The 20,415-nt window shown below is 38.6% G+C and overlaps 1 protein-coding gene and 1 pseudogene across 2 annotated transcripts in view; both read right to left on the bottom strand.

Annotated features, from left to right (window-relative positions):
• SLX4IP (SLX4 interacting protein) overlaps positions 1-20,415 on the bottom strand; it is a 182,079-nt gene that overhangs the window by 150,727 nt on the left and 10,937 nt on the right. For both annotated transcript variants that reach the window (XM_047851847.1, XM_047851846.1), the window contains exon 2: positions 9,229-9,284. In XM_047851847.1, coding sequence (XP_047707803.1) covers positions 9,229-9,255 — 27 coding nt within the window. In that variant the 5' untranslated portion in view covers positions 9,256-9,284. The remainder of the gene's footprint in view (positions 1-9,228; positions 9,285-20,415) is intronic.
• On the bottom strand, positions 8,960-9,076 carry LOC125163123 (uncharacterized; annotated as a pseudogene).

Raw genomic sequence — 20,415 nt, 5'->3', positions numbered from 1 at the left:
GCAATCAGGACATGTTTAGTTGTGACCACAGTTTCCTGCATGGCCAGTGTAACAGAACAGATAATATGCAACGGGGGAAAAAGAGCAGCCTACTTTAGTTGGAGCATGTCATCTACCACTAGGCAAACGCTTACTGGCTCTATGTCTTGAAAACTTAAAGCTCTCGCAAGGAATTGACAGAATTAAGAAGAAACTGGAAGGTGAAGAGCTTAAGTAATGGAGAAGAAATACAAAGGTACTTCTTTTTACCTTGAGAAGTTTCACAAAGACCAATGCCTTTCTAAAAACATTCCCAGGAATAAAGGTTACACACTCCTCCTTCAAATTCATTTCTAATAAAGAATGTAACCATTTAAAACTTCTGTGATTTATTAGGACACTTGAGTTTTATTCTTTCTTAAAATTTAGTATAAGATTCATTACCTAGAACTCAACTGGTATGAAAACATTTGTATAAATCTTTTTTTTCAATGTAATACACAAAACCAAAGCACCAGCTTTCAAATCAGTGGTGATGACAAAGTCAATACCACATTCTCCTTTAGGTAGACTAAAAAGCCTAGGACACAGAATTGAAGTGGTTCACTGAGGCAAGCCAGCAAGACAAAAGCCCATTTGCTATTCAACTTTCTCTCTTTCTCTAGAAGTTCAAAGAGCTCCTCTTCACTTTTACTTTTATTACAAAGAGGAAATTACTGTCAATTCTTGGACACATTTCTCTTTTTGTGGTTGTTCTAAGGAATGCAGAGACTAAGGTTAACTGAAATTCAGAGCAGTGCATAAAACTATAAAAGCTACAAAGGAATAGAAAGAAAAACATAGATAGTAAAGATGCAGGGAGATTTTTTTAAAAAGTAAAATCTCTCCTCTACTCCTCAACGTTAACAAAATCCTAAACTTGTTACTTTAGATATAGAAAACGACTCAGTCTTCCTGCCCCAAAACTCCAGCTCCCCACCCTCTCCAGAATTAAAAAGTAGACAAATATCAACAGCAGAAGTAAAAGCTTTAAGTCTCCTGGAGTGGGTGGGAAGGAGGAGGAGGGGGTCATTACACATTCTCTGTGAAAGAAGACAAAGCCAGATCCACATTCCAGGGAAATCTGTCTGGTCCGAGTTTTTCCTTAAATACAGATTGGCCTGTCACTAAGCCAAGCTCTGTAATCTTCCCAGGCTGCCACTGCTAGGGAAGCCAGGAATCCCTTCTAATTAATCAAGCCCTCCCAACAAAAATTTTCCCACCCACAATAAAGTAGATTGGGGGGAGGGGAAGCAGCAGAGCAAGATTTGTAGCCAAAAGAATTCTAGACTTTGGTGTAATACCTAACTAATCCAAGAAAACAGATGCAGGAAGCAGAGGAAATGATCTACAAACAGAGACAGACAATGAAGTAGGAACCTTTCAAAGTACTGCTTTGCTGGAACCCAAGCTAAAAATTTTAAATCCTAAGATGTAATTATTATCAGGAGTGAGGCCTGGCAACATCACATACTTTTAAAAATACCTTTAAAGCAGGGGGTGGACCCATAAATTTTTCAGAAGCAAATACCATGTATACTGATTTGACACTTTTAGCCATAATTTGTTATTCAAATTTATTTTCTTCTTACTAAAGCTTTGTGTTTTTATGGATAAAAGCCCATGATTAATACAGTTTGTGTCCATGTCTATTTCTCGTTTCCACTTGCAAAGGAAACGGCCTTGCCTTGGCTTGCCAATTTATCCACCCTTGCAGCCAGTTTAAACCAAGGTAACTTCATTGAAAGCTTACTCTGACAAGAAGCAAAGAGGTGGCGGCATATAAGGATGCATGAATTGAGACCCATGGTGTCCAACACAGCTGCTACTAGCCATGTGTGCTTCCTGAACACTTGAATTGTGGCTAGCAGGAATTGAGATGTGCTCTAAGAGACATATTTATACAGAAAGATAGACAGACAGACAGACAGATATTTCAGACTTTGCAGGCAATGATGTCTTTGTTGCAACTATTCAACTCTACCACTGTAGCATAAAAGCAGCCAGAGACAATATGTAAACAAATGGGAGTGGCTGCATTCCAATAAAACTTTATTTACAAAAACAAGCAGCTAACCTGTGAGATGAAATTTGCTGACCCCTGGCCCCTAAACAATGTATAATTTTGGAAATTCTAAAATACTGAGGTGGGTGCAGAGCTAGAATTAAGATCACTAAGGAGCCTTGGGAAGACGTGTCAGCTGTCACCACTACGCACAAATTAGGAAGGAGTCCTGGAAGTATAGGACTTATCTCCCTGCCACAGGTTGCAGTGACCAACAAGTCAAGAGACCTTGAAAGCTCTGGTTCCAAGGGCTCTCATCTCATTCACTATTGCCATTTCCTGGAATTCTGGCCTAGGAGACAATTAAAAGAAAGAGTTCAAGAACAGAGACACAATGATTTAACAAATAATAATAATAATAAGAGCTCTATTATACGCAGGGAGGTCAGAAGAGTTTTCTTTTTTCTTCAGTTGAAGAAGGATAAGCTGTTTGCATGGATAATTAATACCATTCCAGGGAAAGTCTCAGAATAAACAACTAAGGTGCAAGGGGCAAACTATTTGGTGTTCATTGGGTGTTCTATTACTTTAGAAACCATGCTCTATCCAAGTATTTTTCAACCCAGAAAGCCAAAAGTACATACATATATATGAAAATTTGTTTAATTCCTTTTAAATTTTACTCACTCAATTATGGATTATGGTAATGCATCTACACAGATTACAACTACTTATCAAACAGAGGCCTCTTCTGCTCTAACTTCTCACTACCTTTCCCCAGCTCTCACTCACCAGGAGCAGCCACACTGAAAGCAGATATTTGATCTGGTATTTACTATCATATTTCTAAATACTATGTTATTACTATCAATTTCTCATTATTTCAGTTTCACATATTTTCTATTGAAAAGGACAGTGCTTACAACGCACCACCCACACATGTCCTTCCCCAGCCTTCCAACATTTGGAGTTCACAACGTATGGAATGTACCCTTGGTTCGAAGCTGAGCCATGTAGTGTACTGTGCTCACTTTCCTATCTTGCATAACTTTTCATTCGCTTAGGTAAGAGCTGCATCGTTTTTTTTGTTTGTTTAGCTTCCCGTATTCTTATCACTAAATCATACCCACACTCTCTGACAGACCTAAAAAAACTCCTCTCTGTACCCTCAAATATGTGAGGTGTTTCAGCCTTTCCTTTCTTGTTGGAGATCTCTTTCGTGGAACCCTATATCCTGTGCCAATCCAACTGACTGTTTTCTAGGCAGAACACACTGCTGATCCTATGGGATTCACTTCACCTGCAAGATTGCCTGTTTCCCAGACCCTCTGTCTCACTCTTGCTCTGTTTACTCCCTCATTTTGGAAAACCCTTCCTAAAACAGAGCACACTCGAAGGAAATTGTTTTAGACTCTGCATCTCTGAAAATGCCTCTGTTCTGCCTTGCCTGTCAGAATGGCTAAAATCAAAAACACAAGAAACAAGGAGTGTTGGCATGGATGTGAAGAAAAAGAAACCCTCATGCTCTGCTGGTAGGGATGCAACTGGCAGGACCACTGTGGAAAACAGTATGGAGGTTCCCCAAACAATTAAAAATAGAATCGCCATATGATCCAGAAATTCTACTACTAGGAATTTACCTAAATAAGAGGAAAACACTATTTGTAAACATTAGATTATCATTTAATAACTAGTAAAAAAAAATTAGATTTTTATAACAAAATTAAAAAACCTGCTCTAAGTGACATATATAATTCAGTGCATCTGACAACCATCACATTTTTCAAGTGCTTATGGAATATTTTCCTAAACAGGGGAATTATGCTAAACAACAAAATGATTATTAGAAAACTCTCGGGATGCCTGGGTGGTTCAGTTGATTAAGTGTTCAACTTTTGATTTCGGCTCAGGTCATAATCTCAAGGCTCAGGGTCATGATCTCATACTTCCTGATAGAGCCCAGAGTAGGGCTCCACACTGACAGCAGGGAGCCTACTTGGGATTCTCTCTCTCCCTCTGTCTCTCTCTGACCCTCCCCAACTTGCACACATGCACTCTCAAAATAAACTTAAAAACAAAAAAACTCCCAAATACTTAGAAACTATATAATCTATATTTTAATAACCCAATGATCAAAAATTAAATCACAGAAAGAATTAGAAAATATGTTTATTTGAAAAACAAAATTCCTTCTTTAACTGCATCTCTAACAAAACAAGGATACAATTAAACTAGTAAACATTTAGAGAGAAAAATTTATAGCTTTAAGTAAATATATTAGAAAAGTTTCATGATTTAAGCTTTCACCTTAAATTGGAGAAAGCACATTTGTTCAAACAGAATAAAATAAGAAAGAATTCCAAAAAACAGAAAACAAGTACACTACAGGAAAAAGAAAATCAAAGCCAAAAGACGGTTCTCTGTCTGAGAAGCCTAGTAAATAAATAAACCCCTAACAATACTAATAATCCCTCCTTTGGAAATGCAAATCAAAACCAAGTATCACCTCACACCTACTAGAATGGCTACTATCAACAAGACCAAGAGAAAGGAATGCTGGTGGGACTGTGGAGAAAGGGGAACCCTGGCTGGTGCATGACTGGTGGGAATGCAAACTGGTGTAACCATTATGGAAAACAGTATGCAGGTTCCTCAAAAAACTAAAACTTCAACTACCTTGTGATCCAACCGGTCCATTTCTGGGTATATATGCAAAGGAAATGAAATCACTATCTCAAAGAACTATCTGCACCCCATGTTTGCTGCAGCATTATTCACAATGGGAATTGTGACAACCTAACAACCTAAATGTCCATCAATGAATGAATGAATAAAGAAAATGTGGCATAAATACACAATGGAATACGATTTAGCCGCTTAAAAAAAAGGAAATCCTGTTTGTGAGAAATGGACAGACTTTGAGGGCATTATGCTAAGTAAAATAAGTCAGAGAAAGACAAATCACGTATGCTCTCACTTATATATAGAATCTAAAAACATCAAACTCATAGAAACACAGAACAGAATGGTGGTTGTCAGGGGCCAAGTAGTGGGGAAAACAGAAAGATGTTGGTCAAAGCGTTAAACTTCCAGTTATAAGATGAATGGGTTCTGGGGATCTAATGTGACAACAGTTAACAATACTGTAATTGTATACTTGAAAGTTGCTACCAGAGTAGAGTTTTAATGTTCTTACATAAGAACAACAAAATGGTAATTATGTGAGGTAAAGGATGTTTCAACTAACTTTTTTGTGGTAAACATTTCACCACATATCAAATCACTGCCTTATACACCTTAAGCTTACACAGTGTTGTATGTCAGTAATATCTCAATAAAGCAGGGAGGAGAAAAAAAATCACCCCTTTGGAAGGTTCAAGCCTGCTGGTCAGAATATGTGGGAGCCATGATAGTTGAGAGCTGGTATCCTAATGCCCAAAAAGGAAAAAAGAGAAAGGAGGGATGGGAAGAAACTCATTCCGGTTAAGCTCAGAGCTGTTAAGAACTTCAACTTTCAGTTCTTTGCACAATGCTTGACACATAAATAAGTACTGGATTTGTAGATATCCCCATATATTAATACTCTGGTTCACGGGGCGCCTGGGTGGCGCAGTCGGTTAAGCGTCCGACTTCAGCCAGGTCACGATCTGGCGGTCCGTGAGTTCGAGCCCCGCGTCAGGCTCTGGGCTGATGGCTCAGAGCCTGGAGCCTGTTTCAGATTCTGTGTCTCCCTCTCTCTCTGCCCCTCCCCCGTTCATGCTCTGTCTCTCTCTGTCCCCAAAATAAATAAACGTTGAAAAAAAAAATTAAAAAAAAAAATACTCTGGTTCACAATGGGTCAGTTTGTCCATAATTTCTTGGAGCGGGAACTATTCAGCAGAGCTTTCGCCTTCATTCTCTTGATAAACTGTGACCTTCATGAAAATGCAACTAAAAAAAAAAAAAGAAAATCACTGCCTGCAGACCAAGGAAGCAACATGGAAGCTTGCCATCAATCCAGGGCTTCAATAGGGGGAAGGGAAGGGAAAACAGCAAGGAAAATACTGGAAAATACTCAAAACACCAACCTCGTGCCAGACTCCATTGTGGGTTGCAAAGTTGTACTACCCACAAGGTGGTGGAATCCCAAGCCATGAAATTAATACAAAGCCTGGTCCAAAACCACTGAAATGCCAGTGGCTCCAGCAGAAGTAAATTTGGAAGTGCTCAGCTGCACTACAGGGCTCATAGGTCCTTCCACCGTGTGTGTGTGCGCGCGCATGCGCGCGCATGCACGTGCACACGGACCATGTGCGGGATGTGACTGAAAATGAGCAATTAAAAAGTACACACAAGAACACTGATCACCAATTTATTCCGCACTTAGTATATAATAGTGGAAGTGACAGAATAATCTAAAAAAGGCTGAAATAAATTACTTTAAAATTATAAAGAAGATAAAAGGAGGATACAGAAACACATTTTTAAAATAGCACAAGTATATATACATATATAAAAAAAGAACTGGTATAATTTGAATTAAAAAAAAAAAATAACCAGGGCACCTGGGTGGCTCAGTTGGTTAACCATCTGACTTCGGCTCAGGTCATGATCTCACAGCTCCTGAGTTAAGTCCCATGTTGGGCTCTGTGCTGACAGCTCAGAGCCTAAAGCCTGCTTTGGATTCTGTGTCTCCATCTTGCTCTGCCCCTCCCCAACTCGGGCTCTGTCTGTCTGTCTCTCTGTGTCTCTCTCTCTCAAAAATAAACAAAGATTAAAAAAATTAAAATAAATAACCAAACACAAATTCTCATCTGAAAAATGTAGTCACTAAAAATAAACAAGTTAAAGAGTAGATTCAATACAGATTAAATAGCAAAGTAAATACAGATGAGAAGATTTTAATGAACTGGAAGAGGTCCAATAAAAAGCACTCTGGGGGCACCTGGGTGGCTTAGTCAGTGAAGTGTCCAACTCTTGATTTGGGCTCAGGTCATGATCTCACAGTTCGTGGGTTTGAGACCCGCATTGGGCTACACACGCTCACAGCATGGAGCCTGCTTGGGATTCTTTTTCCCTCTCTCTCTGCCCCACCCCCATCCCTCTGTCTCTCAGAATAAATAAATAAACTTTAAAAAAAAGAAAAGAAAAAAAGCACTCTGAACACAATGTAGGGACATAGAGACAAACAATAAAAGGCAAATGGCCAGGCAGCACTCATACAAGCCTACCAGAGCAGCATTTGTCGGAATGGACAATGCCTCCCAAACCACGTAAATAACAAGCCTAAGCTTCAGACTTCATAATGAAATTGTAAAACCTCAAAGACAAAAATAAAATCTAAAGAGGACCCAGAAAGAAAAAATTTGATAACCAAGAAAGAAATCACAATGAGGCAGACAGCAGACTTCTGTAGTGGCTAGTTTCCACAGATGAGCCCCCACAATTCTTCCTTTCTCTATGAGCATATGCTGCTTCTTGCATCAAAAGCTGCTACTATCCTTGGGCTGGGCCCTTTGGGTGTGCTGACCAACGGAATACAGCCTAAGTGCCACCTGAGACTTTTGAGCCCAGGCCTTCAAAGAACTGGCAAATTATACTTCTGTCTTCTAGAAACTCTTGCTCTGGGACACCATCCCTCAAAACTCAGCCACCATGCTAGTTGGTGCCCAAGCCACACAGAGTAGCCATGTGAATGAGAATGAAGGGCAGCAATTAACAGCCCCAGATGAGAGCCCAACCATGGTATCAGCTGACAGCGATGTGAGTACATCATGCTTGATGTTCCAGCTGAACGGAGTACCCAGATAACTGCAGCCCAGCCATCATCAAAAAGAGAAATGACCCAAATGATACTGGGCAACCTGGAATAGTAAGAATGAAATGGCTTGTGTTTTAAGCCACTAAGTTATAAGGTGGTTTTAAATATCAGTCAGTATCTACAATGTTTCTCAGTTGCAATAACAGATTCCAGAAGACAATGGCAAAATATCTCCCAAGTGCTGAGGACAAATAATGCTCAACCTAGATTTCTATAACCAACTTTCTAGAGTTAAGACAAAAAATACATTCTTAGACAAACAGGGAAAGTTCACCACTTAACAATCTCTCATAAAAAGAAATACTACAGAACACATAGATACAAGAAATAATTGTAAGCAGTGAAATGTATAAATATGTTGTAAATCTAATAAGCCATGACCTGATAAAAATAATATATAATTACAATATTAAGTAGTATCTGACCTGGCTAACTACTGTAATTTGTCTGTTCTGGTGTTTTTGTTTTTAAGTTTATTTATTTATTTTGCGAGAGAGAATGTACGTGCGCTGGAGGGGCAGAGAGAATCCCAAGCAGGCTCTGCACTGTCAGCACAGAGCCTGTTGTGAGGTTTGAACTCACGAACCATGACATCATGACCTGAGCTGAAATCAAGAGTCAGATGCTTAACCGACTGAGTCACCCACGTGCCCCTGTTTTGGTGTTTTGAATGCACTAAATGTAACACTAGTATAGAAAAGATGTCCTAAACAGCCAACACAGGTGAAGGCATCTCAGAGACCTTATACTATCACTTCTTCCCCTCTCCTTCCCTACCACCCCTCACACACGGTTCCCTCATCCCCCCACACTTGAGGTCTCAGCCCCAGCCATCGAGAGAGACAGAAGAGAAACTTACAAAAATAAAACAACACAGAACGGCCAGGCAAGAGACCTCTGTACAGGCATTCACCCACCTGCAGCATTTGCTGCCTACCTCTTTATTTTCATCTGCTTTGTCATAATCAAAAATCATGTCACAGATATACAAACGTGAATAACAATTTTCAACATTAAGGACAAAGTTATGACCAAAAGGCATCTTACCTAGATTTTAAGCAATTCTCATAACCACATGAACTATTCATTTTCTCCTCTATCTCATTTTTAATTTTTTTCTCAAGGGAGAGCAAGTTTAAAAATAAGGAAGCTTCATGAATTTGCATGTTATCCTTGTTCAGGGGTCGTGCTAACCTTCTCTGCATCGTTCCACTTTTAGTGTCTGTTCTGCCCCCCTCCATCTCATTCTTAACATGCAAATCTTCAATCACCTAAAGTTGTCAGTAAAATCCCTAATTTAAAGAGGAGAAGGAAAGTTCAGGGCTTCAATTGTCAGTGCACACCGAACTCAGTTATATTAGCAAATGATTAACCATTTTAGAGAAGGCTATTAAGCGCTACTTACTTTAACAGCAAATTTCTTTGACGCCATGGTTTACTGATTCCAGAGTAATTACAGACCTTTAATGGAAAGGAAAAAGTTGTAAGTAGGTGTATAAACATCTTTTTCTATTTGGTAATATAAAGGAGAAAGGAAGACTGAATAATCAAATATCAATAAGTATTTGCAATTTAAATGTTTACTTATAACTGGTCCTAAAAATACATTAAATTAGTAACTTAAAAACCACTAACAAAGGAAAGCACAGACTCAGATGGATTCTACCAAATGTTTAAAGAATTAATATCAATGCTTCACATCCCTTTATTAAAAAAATAGAAGCATAGGGGCGCCCTGGGTGGCTCAGTCGGTTAAGCGTCCGACTTCAGTTCAGGTCACAATCTCGCGGTCCGTGAGTTTGAGCCCCGTGTCCGGCTCTGTGCTGACTGCTCAGAGCCTGGAGCCTGTTTCAGATTCTGTGTCTCCCTCTCTCTCTGCCCCTCCCCTGTTCATGCTCTGTCTCTCTGTCTCAAAAAAAATAAATAAACGTTAAAATATTAAAAAAAAAAAATAGAAGCATAGGGCGCCTCGGTGGCTCAGTCGGTTTGAGTCCCACTTTGGTACAGAGATTACTAAAAAATTATCAACAAATAAAAAAGTTTTTAAAGCAGGTATATTTCTATATAATAGCAATGAATAATCCTCAAATGCAATTAAGAAAACAACTCCAGGGGCTCCTGGGAGGCTCAGTTGGTTAAGCATCTGATTCTTGATTTCGGCTCAGGTCATGATCTCATGGTTCAAGGGATTGAGCCCCCCATCAGGCTCTGTGCTGACAGTGTGGAACCTGCTTGTGATTCTCCCTCTCTCTCCATCTCTACCCCTTGCATCCCTCTCTCTCTCTTGCTATCAAAATAAATAAACATTAAAATAAAAAGAAAACAATTCCATTTACAAAAGCATCAAAAAGAATACTTATAAAAAATTTAACAGAAGGATAATGAGATTTGTACAACAAAAATCACAAAACATTACTGAATGAAATTAAAAACTTAAGCAAATGGACAGACATCTCATGTTCAGGCACTGGAAGACAATACTGCTGAGATAGCAATACTTCCCAAATTCATCTAGATTCAACACAATCTCTATCAAAATCCCTGGATTCTTTATAGAAATTGACAAGTTTATCCAAAAATTCATATGAAAATGCAAGGGAGCTGAATAACCAAAACAAGCTTTTCTTTTTTTAATGTTTATTTATTTATTTTGAGAGAGACAGCATGAGCAGGGGAGGAGCAGAGAGGAGAGAATCCCAACCAGATGTGAGGCTTGATCCCAGGAACCATGAAATGACAATCTGAGCCAAAATCAAGAGCCAGACGCCCAACCAACTGAGCCACCCAGGCACCCCACCAAAACAAACTTGAAAAAGAAGTTGGAAGACTCACACTTCCCCATCTGAAAATTTACTACAAAGTTACAACAATCAAGACAGGATGATAGTAGCATAAGGATAGAAAGATTAATAGGATAAAATTGAGAGTCCAGAAATAGACCCTTACACATTTATAGTCAATTGATTTTTAACAAACATGTCATGACAATTTAATGGGGAAATAGTCTTTTCAATAAATGGTGCCAGGACAAATGGATATCCATATACAAAGGAATAAAGGTGGACTGCTACATCACACTACATGCAAAAATTAACTTCAAATCAATGAAAGACCAAAATGTAACACCTTTAAAACCGTAAAACTCTTAGAAGAAAACACAGATAAGATACGAAAGGCACAAGTGACACCCTGCCAACAAAAAGCTGATATTATCAGATGTCTTTGAAATTAAAAATTTCTGTGCTTCAAAGGACATTATCAAGAAAATGAAGAGAAAACCCACCAAAGGGGAGAAAATAACTATAAATCATTTGATAAGGGACTCATGTCAAGAATACATAAATAACTCTTACAACTCATTAACAGAAAGACTAATAACCCAACTTAAAAGTGGACAAAGGATTTGAACAATTCTCCAAAGAAAACAAATGGCCAATAAGCATATGAAGAGATGTTCAAACTCATTGGCCATCAAGGAAATACAAATCAAAACCATAAGGACATACCACTTTACACTCACTAGCATGGCTCAAGTAAAAAAGACAAATAATAACAAGTGTTGACAAAGATGTGGATAAATTAGAACTCTCATCATGGCTGGTGGGAGCTGCAGCCACTTTGGAAAACAGTTTGGCAATTCTTCCAAAAGTTAAACATACACTTGCCATATGATCCAGTATTTCCTAAGTATGAACCCAAGAAAAACATATGTCCACATAAAAATTCATACAGGAATGCTCACAACATTATTCACAATAACCAAAAAATGGAAACAACCCAAATGTCCATCAATTGATGAATGAATAAACAAAATGTGGTATATACGTACAGTGGCATATTCGTTGGCAATACAAAAGAATCAAATACAACTGACCCTTCAACAACATGGAAGTTGGGGCGCCGGCCCCGCACACAGTAGAAAATCTGTGTATAACTTGTGACTCCCCCAAAACTTAACTACTAATAGCCTACTGTTGACCAGAAGCCTTTCTGATCATATAGTTGATTAACACATATTTTGTATGCTACATGTATTATATATTGTATTCTTCTGTTTCCGATTCTGTGTCTCCCTCTCTCTCTGCCCCTCCCCCATTCATGCTCTGTCTCTCTCTGTCCCAAAAAAAAATAAATAAACGTTGAAAAAAAAAAATTAAAAAAAAAAAGGGGCGCCTGGGTGGCACAGTCGGTTAAGCATCCGACTTCAGCCAGGTCACGATCTCGCGGTCCGTGAGTTCCAGCCCCGCATCAGACTCTGGGCTGATGGCTCAGAGCCTGGAGCCTGTTTCCGATTCTGTGTCTCCCTCTCTCTCTACCCCTCCCCCGTTCATGCTCTGTCTCTCTCCCCCAAAAAAAATAAATAAACGTTGAAAAAAAAAATTAAAAAAAAAAAAAAGAGTCAACTGTTCTAGGATGCCTGGGTAGCTCAGTTGGTTGAGCCTCTGACTTTGGCTCAGGTTCTCACGGTTCAGAATCTCACAGTTCATGGGTTCGAGCCCTGTGTCAGACTTTGTGCTAACACCGCATGGAGTCTAATTTGGATTCTTGGTCTCCCACTCTCTCTACCCCTCCCCTGCTGCTCATTTTCTCTTTCTCTCTCTCTCTCTCAAAAATAAATATTGAAAAAAAAATTTTTTAACATTTTTTATTGTTGAGAGAGAGAGAGAGAGAGAGAGAGAGAGAGAGAGAGAGACAGAGCACGAGCAGGGGAGCGACAGAGAGAGGGAGACAGAATCCGAAGTAGGCTCCAGGCTCTGAGCTGTCAGCACAGAGCCCGACAAGAGGCTCAAACCCACGAACGTTGAGATCATGACCTGAGCCGAAGTAGGATGCTTAACCAACTGAGCCACCCAGGTGCCCGCCAAAAATAAACATTTAAAAAAAATTTTAAGAACAAAAAGAGTCAACTGTTATACGACCCTTTACTGTGCTCAGCCAGGCAAATGCCCTCTCTCACCCCTGCAGAAACCTAGAGAATTACTTTCTGGAGAGGGTGAGACAGAGGATCTCTGGTCTGGAAAACACCAAGCACAGCATAAAGTGGGGTTACTCTACTGAAAAAAAGAGAAAATTAAGGGAAGATTTACAAACTTACTGATAACTTCCCCAACCCACATGCCCCTTATGATGGTTAATTTTATGTGTCAATTTATCTGAGTTATCTATGCCCAAATAACTAATAAGACATTATTCCTGGATATGTCTGTGAAGGTGTTTCCGGAATAAATTAGCATTTGAATTGGTGCACTGAGTAAAGCAGATGGCCCTCCCAAATGTGGGTGGGCATCATTTAATCCATTGAAGGCCCAAATAGAACAAAAAGGTGCAGGAAGAGTGAGTTGGGACACCCATATTCTCCTGCCCTCAGTCTTAAGCACTCCTGGTTCGAAGGCCTTTGCACGGAGAATGAATTACACCACTGGCTTTCCTTGTTCTCCAGCTGGCAGACAGCATATCATGAGACTTCTCAGTCTCCATAATAGCATGAGCCAATTCCTATAATATTTATATATACCTCATACTGGTTTTGAGTTTCTAGAGAACCTTGACTAGTACACCCCTCTATCCTGCCTAGCCTCTCCAAATAGACTAAAACCTCCCCATTCAGGGAACTGGACTAACCTAAAAGGCAGGATCTCTAAATACTGATATCAGGGACTCTCAGGAAAAACCTAGACAGATGGCTCTAAAGTGAAGCCCACACCCACAAGCCCCACATCTGTATGGAGAACTGACTTCCAAATCTTTTTAAGCCCCACTCTCAAATACATGTAAACAACCAGGAATCACCTGCTATCCAAGGAACAACTCTTTCATGAAAGAAAACAAAACAGAAAAAGAAATTACTTGGCCAAAACCGAGACTATGCAGGGAAAGGGAACCATTTTTTAAGAAACTATCGTTATTATCAGGGAGATAGAAGATATTGCAACCAAAAAGCAATACATACAATAACAAAAAATAAGAGAATTTCAGAAAACAACAAATTAAAATTATGATAGCTGAAATAAAAAACAACACAAGTGCTGGAGGATCAAGTTCAGCAAGTCCTTCAGAAACTTCATCAAAAAGATGAAAAATAAGAACACATTAAAAATTAAAGGACCAGTACAGGAGGATCCATACATGGAAGTTAGGATGGAAACAACTCATATTAGGACATATATCACAGTAAAACATCAGGCATTGGGAACAAAAAATTATATATATATTATACATATATATAAGTAATATATATGTATAACATATACAATACATAATATATATATAAATATAACACACACACACACACACACACACACATATATATACAAAGTGTGTGGGAGGTGAGCGGTAGCAGTGGTAAGAAAATATTTGGCTCCAAACTGCTCAAACCAAATCCAGAGACTAAAAGACAATAGAGAAATAGCTTCAAAATTCTGAAGAAAATTGTTTCCAACCTCCAATTGCATTTTAAACATGAGGGGGAGGAGGCATTTTTAGACCTGCAAGGTCTTAAAAAATTTAAATCCCATGCATCCTTTCTCAGGAAGCTACTAAAGATGTGCTTCACCCAAATGAGGAAATTAACCAAGAAATAGGAAGATACAGGAAACAGGAAGGCCAAGAGAGGCAAAAGGCAGAGGAAATCCCAGGATCTGGTGAAAGCAGAGATCATGGGCTAGACCAAGAGGGAACCATCAGCACAGGCTACAACATTTTACAAGTCTCCAGGAGATGCATCTTTAAAAGTGTCTGCAAGCGCACAAAATTAATTTTAGACAACTGGTGGAGAATATGAGATTGAGAATGGGAACATGGAAAGCTAGGCAACTTATTGATACTAGGGTAAACAAAAACTGCAAGAAAATAAAAAGAGTACTTCATATACAGCTGAGCTACGGCTAGCATTTATAGTCATGATAACAAACACTGAATCTTGACCTAAACAATATTATGTTTATGACATTATGAGGATGGGAAATATATATGTATTTGTGTATTATATGGTAGGGGCATAGGGGCTAACCTAAGCAAAAGCTCCCTTTAATGCTAAGGGAATGATTAGAAGCAAAGCTTAAAATCGATAAAAAAACAAAAACAAAAACAAAAAAACAATAACAACAACCACTACCTCAGTAATAATAAAGCAGAAATATAGCAAGGAAGTTTGTGATATGGACCAATTGTTAAGTGCTAAACTTGGCTCCAACATGAAGAGTAAGTTGAAGAAAGCTGCTCTGGAGGAAGGAATGAGGTGAAAAGGATGCCATAACTCATAAGCCTTGTACATGGAACTGTTTGCCTGTTTAAATTATGTGCACAGAAGTTTTAGAGCAGCACTGTACAACAGAAATAGAATGCAAGCCACAGATGTACTTTCCAATTTTCTAGTAGCAGCAGTTAATAAAAAAGTAAAAGGAAACAGAGGAAATTAATTTTAATAATATTTTTATTTAACTTAAAAATCCAACACATTATCATTTCAGCATGTAATCAATATAAAAATATTTACATTCTTGGTGTTTTAACTAAGTCTTTGAAGTCAGGTGGATATTTTATGTTTACAGCACATTCAGCTGGCCACATGACAAGTGTTTCATACCTGTGGTTAGTGGCTACCATAATAGACAGTGCAGTTTGAGAATGCTTGGGTTTTATAACAAGAGATGCACGTATGTCTGTGTCCCAGATTCCCAATCCATAACATAGGGATAGAAATTATCAAAAGGATTAAATAAAATGACATGAAAACTCCCAATGAACTGGGCCCTTAATAAGCGTTAACAATTACTTAGTCAATGGTGATGTTTTAATTTTTTTCAAAATTTGATAACCTTTGATTCTATTTTTTTTAATGGACAAAAACATCTTTATCCAAACCCAATCACTTTAATTATTCATTTCTATTCTCTGAATGATGTAATACAGGTGATTCAGAAAAATTGTGAAGGACATCCACCTAGTAACTCCAAAAATAAGTTCCTAGAGAATCAGGAACATGTGTTTGAAACAACATTTACAAAGTCATCCTGAAAACTTTAGGTAGATCTTTGTATTATTTAAGACTGATAAACACAAAATCAGTCCCCTTAAATACACTAAATTAAGTTTGAATAACTTCTGCTAAGAATTTAGGGAGTCCCTCACTGGAGGGTACTTAAGGTCTTCAGCTGATAGAGAAAAGGGAAAGAGAGTTTTGTCAGCATGTACCCAACCAAGTTGAAGCATGTGATCAAATTACTTTTTAATTGTACTCTGATTTTCCCATATGTCCTTCCTTTCCTGAAGGACAGGTAGACCACACTGAAGGCTGCAGCAAGACTTTCAAACCATATCTGCCATTAGATAGATTACAGGCCATGTTACAGTGAAGGTTACATTTTTCAACTCACAATAAGGTTCCAGTATTCTTTTTTAAAATGCTTATTTTTTTCTTTTTATTTTTATTAGTAAAGCAAGAGTAGCTGAATTTTTCTAAGGACTGGATTCTTCAAAAAGTATCATTGAAGTCCCATCTCAAAAATACGATCTGTAGGAATCTAGGACTGAAAAGTATATATTTTTGTATAAAATAATATGGTCTGCTAATGTAAAAATAGGCCACACGTAAAAGGAACTACACAATACATTTTGCATATATATTTTTCTTAATTCCCTTCACCTATTTCATATTTTTACCTTTTGCATATTTTCAATTCATTTTTTAATATGATATAGCATTCTTCCTCTCAGTGTATATAATTTTTTTCATTTGTTTCCACAATGTTTGGAGGCTCCAAAAGTCACAACTTTAGGACTAAGAGAGACCTTACGAACGATCTACCCAGCCCTGCCATCTATTCCCCTAACAAATATACTTGTGAGATGAGGCCAGGGTCTCACAGCTGAGGGTCAAGGGCGAGAGAAGAGACTTGTCAACTCAGCCAAGGGCAAACTAACACCATCTGTCATCTGCAGAACTGCCAAGGTCAATTGCTAACTGGACTGTTAGCCCACCACCACCACCCCCCACCACCACCACATTCCCAAACCTCCATTGCCCACAAAGGCAAAAAAAAATCCCAACAGAGTATGACTTCAAATAGAGCTACATGAGTAGTGGTTCTCTCCTGCTAATGGAAGAAAGGAAGGAAGTTTATGGGTAAGGAAATGTGGTCTGAATTAAATTTACCATTGTGCTATGTAACATGGCATATATCTTCATAAACAAAAAATAAAGTTCATCAACATAAAGCCCATAACACATCTGGATAGCCAAGTGCACAGACATTGAGCCTGCATATCCGCTGAAGTCATTTCAGATAATGAAGATGTATTTCTTTTGTTTCATTATATCATTAGAGACAAGTGCTAGAAATGAACTAAACGGTGAACTGAAGCAGTCTGCTAATTCCCAAATATGGTAAAAGCACACTTATCATCCTGGTAGAAACAGGTTGTTAAAGGTGAACAGCCCTCAGAGCACTGCCTGACACTAGAGGGCGCTCAAGAAATATCTACTGAATGAAGAAATACTCCAGATAATGGGAGCTAAGTCATTTATGCACCCAACCATTTTATTTTTGCTGGTTTTAGAGAAATTTTCCAAAGAGTATATTGAATCTTTATGACTTTCATAAAAAAATGCCACATATTGATTATTTTTTTGATATTCAGAAGATAGTTACCACCTATCATCACACTGGGCAATACCTGTATTAATGCCCCTCTGAGCTGCTACTCAACAATGGAGCCAGTGAAGTTTCTGGCAGATCTAGGCTTTCCTTGAGCTGTCAGAGTGCCTGTCTTCCAAGGCTACCTTTCCCCCTCAGTTCTGCAACTTAATCAGATAAGGCTAGAAACTTAAGGAACCAAGTTTGTCAGGTTAATGGGATATTTTCCAAGCCTCTCTTACATGGATTTGCATGGACTTCAGTGTGAAGGTAACAAAATGGCTGCTGCCTTAACTATAAGATTTCTGAAATGATGAAATGGTTGAGTCATGATACACAGGACTGTACCCTCTGGGTTTGAGCCTCAGCATTTCATTCTTTGTGCCTCAGTAGGACAAGGCTGTTACACAGGTAGACTCATGTCTCTTCCATTTCAAAACCTTTGCTTTGTAATCCAAAATCCAACAGCAGTTCAAGGAACAAATAATACCAGTTTACAAATTCAAGAAGAAGAGGGAAGCTGCTCCCCTCCACAACTCATTTTATGAAGTCCTGACAGCAAAGCCTGACAAGGGAAGTATAAGAAATGAAAATCACAGCCAATTCTACACCTGAACATAGAGGCAAGAAACCTGAATAGAAGCAACTGAATCTAACATATGAAAACTACACCAGAACCAAGTGAAGTTTATCAGAAGAGTGCAAGGTCGGTTTAACACTAGAAAAATCACCATAATAAAAAATTAATGTAGGAAAAAAAAACAACACAAGGTCATTTTAATAGGAGTAGGAAAAAATAAAGAACAGTAGAAATCTGAGAAAAGAAATGTCTTAATAATAGGAGCACATGGGCAACTCAGTCAGAAGAGCAGGCAACTCTTGATTGCAGGATCATGAGTTTCAGCCCCACATTGGGTATAGAGATTACTAAAATTAAATAAATAAATAAACTGGGACACCTGGATGGCTCAGTCAGTAAAGCATCCGACTTCGGCTCAGGTCACGACCTCATGGTCCATCAGTTTGAGCCCTGCATCAGGCTCTGTGCTGACAGATCAGAGCCTGCAGTGGATTCTGTGTCTCCTTCTCTCTCTACCCCTGCCCTGCTCATGCTCTGTCTCTGTCTCTCTTTGTCTCTCTCTCAAAAATAAATAAACATCAAAATTTTTTTAAAAATTAAATATTTAAATTTTTTTTTCCAACGTTTATTTATTTTTGGGACAGAGAGAGACAGAGCATGAACGGGGGAGGGGAAGAGAGAGAGGGAGACACAGAATCGGAAACAGGCTCCAGGCTCTGAGCCATCAGCCCAGAGCCTGATGCGGGGCTCGAACTCACGGACCGCGAGATGGTGACCTGGCTGAAGTCGGACGCTTAACCGACTGCGCCACCCAGGCGCCCCTAAAAAATTAAATATTTAAATAAACTTTTTTAAAAGCTCTTAATCATATGTAAGCATCTACAAAAAATGTAGCAAACATGCTTCATAATAAATCATTAAAAGCAATTTCTTTAAAATAGGTAGAAAATATAGATTTCATACTACTTGGCAATGAGAAAGAATGAAATCATGCCATTTGCAGCAACATGGATGGAAATGGAAGGTATTATGCTGAGTGAAATCAGTCAGAGAAGGACAGATATCATATGTTTTCACTCATGTGGATCTTGAGTAACTTAACAGAAGACCATGGGGGGAAGGGAAGAGCAAAAAAAATAGTTACAAACAGGGAGGGAGGCAAACCACAAGAGACTCTTAAATACAGAGAACAAACTGAGAGTGGATGGGGGGTGGGGGTGAGGAGAAAGTAGGTGATGGGCATTGAGGGATGAGCACTGGGTGTTGTATGTAAGTCAATACGACAATAAATTATATTTAAAAAAGAAAAAAGAAAAAAAATGTAGATTTCAAAATATCTTTTAGGAGCACCTAGGTGGCTCAGTCAGTGGAACGTCCCACTCTTATTTTGGCTCAGGTATGATCCCAGGGGGTCATAGGATCAAGCCCTACATCGGGCCTGTGCTGAGCACAGAGCCTCCTTAAGTTTCTCTCTTTCTCTCTCTCTCTCCCTGCTCCTCTCCCCATCTCAGCCTCTCTCTCTAAAAAATTTTTTAAAAAGTAAAAAAAATATCTTTTAAACTAGCATCCCACAAATATAAAATATCTAGGAATACATTTAATAGGAAACGTGTAAGGCCTCACCAAATTGCCCTTCCAACTTATTACAGTTCTAAGCACAATCCTGAATAGGGAATCTGAGAAAGAGCAAAGAGGACTAAGATACTTGGAGGAGAGAAAAGAAGAAAAAACAAAGGAGGGAGTTTGTCTAACTAGATACAGCGAAATTGCAATGCTACAGGAAATAAAATAATCTGTACTGGCAAAAGGGTAAACAGGCCAAAGGGACAGACCACACAGACTAGAAGGAAACAAACCCACCCACCATCTATGGATGATAGAAGCGGCATTGCACATCAGTGGGAAATAGACAGATCATTCACTCAATAAAATGTGGTTGAACAACTGTTTATCCATTTGAAAAAAGATGAAATTGGCACACTATTTCACACAACACACAGAAATCAATTACAGATGGACTAAAAACTCAAATGTAGAAAACCAGAACCTCTTACAAAAGTTTTCAAGAACTCAAAGTAAAGAAGTTGGTTTTTGTTTTTGTTTTGTTTGTTTTCAATTTACTTATTTATTTATTTGGGGAGGGGAAAAGCAGAGAGAGAGGGAGAGAGAGAATCCCAAGCAGGCTCCATACAGTCCACAAACAGCTTGACATGGGGCTCGATGTTACAAACTGGGAGATCATGACCTGAATCAAAATCCAGAGTCAGACACTTAACTAACTGAGCCACCCAGGCACCCCTATACGAGGAGTTTTTTAACTGGACAAAACAAGTACAAACCATAAAGGAAAAAAAAAATGGTAGATCTAGCCATATTA

Source organism: Prionailurus viverrinus, chromosome A3, assembly GCF_022837055.1.
Source record: "Prionailurus viverrinus isolate Anna chromosome A3, UM_Priviv_1.0, whole genome shotgun sequence".
In the NCBI taxonomy this organism is placed as follows: domain Eukaryota; kingdom Metazoa; phylum Chordata; class Mammalia; order Carnivora; family Felidae; genus Prionailurus; species Prionailurus viverrinus.
The sequence above is the reverse complement of the archived record's forward strand: the minus strand, read 5'-3'. Positions and strand labels throughout refer to the sequence as shown.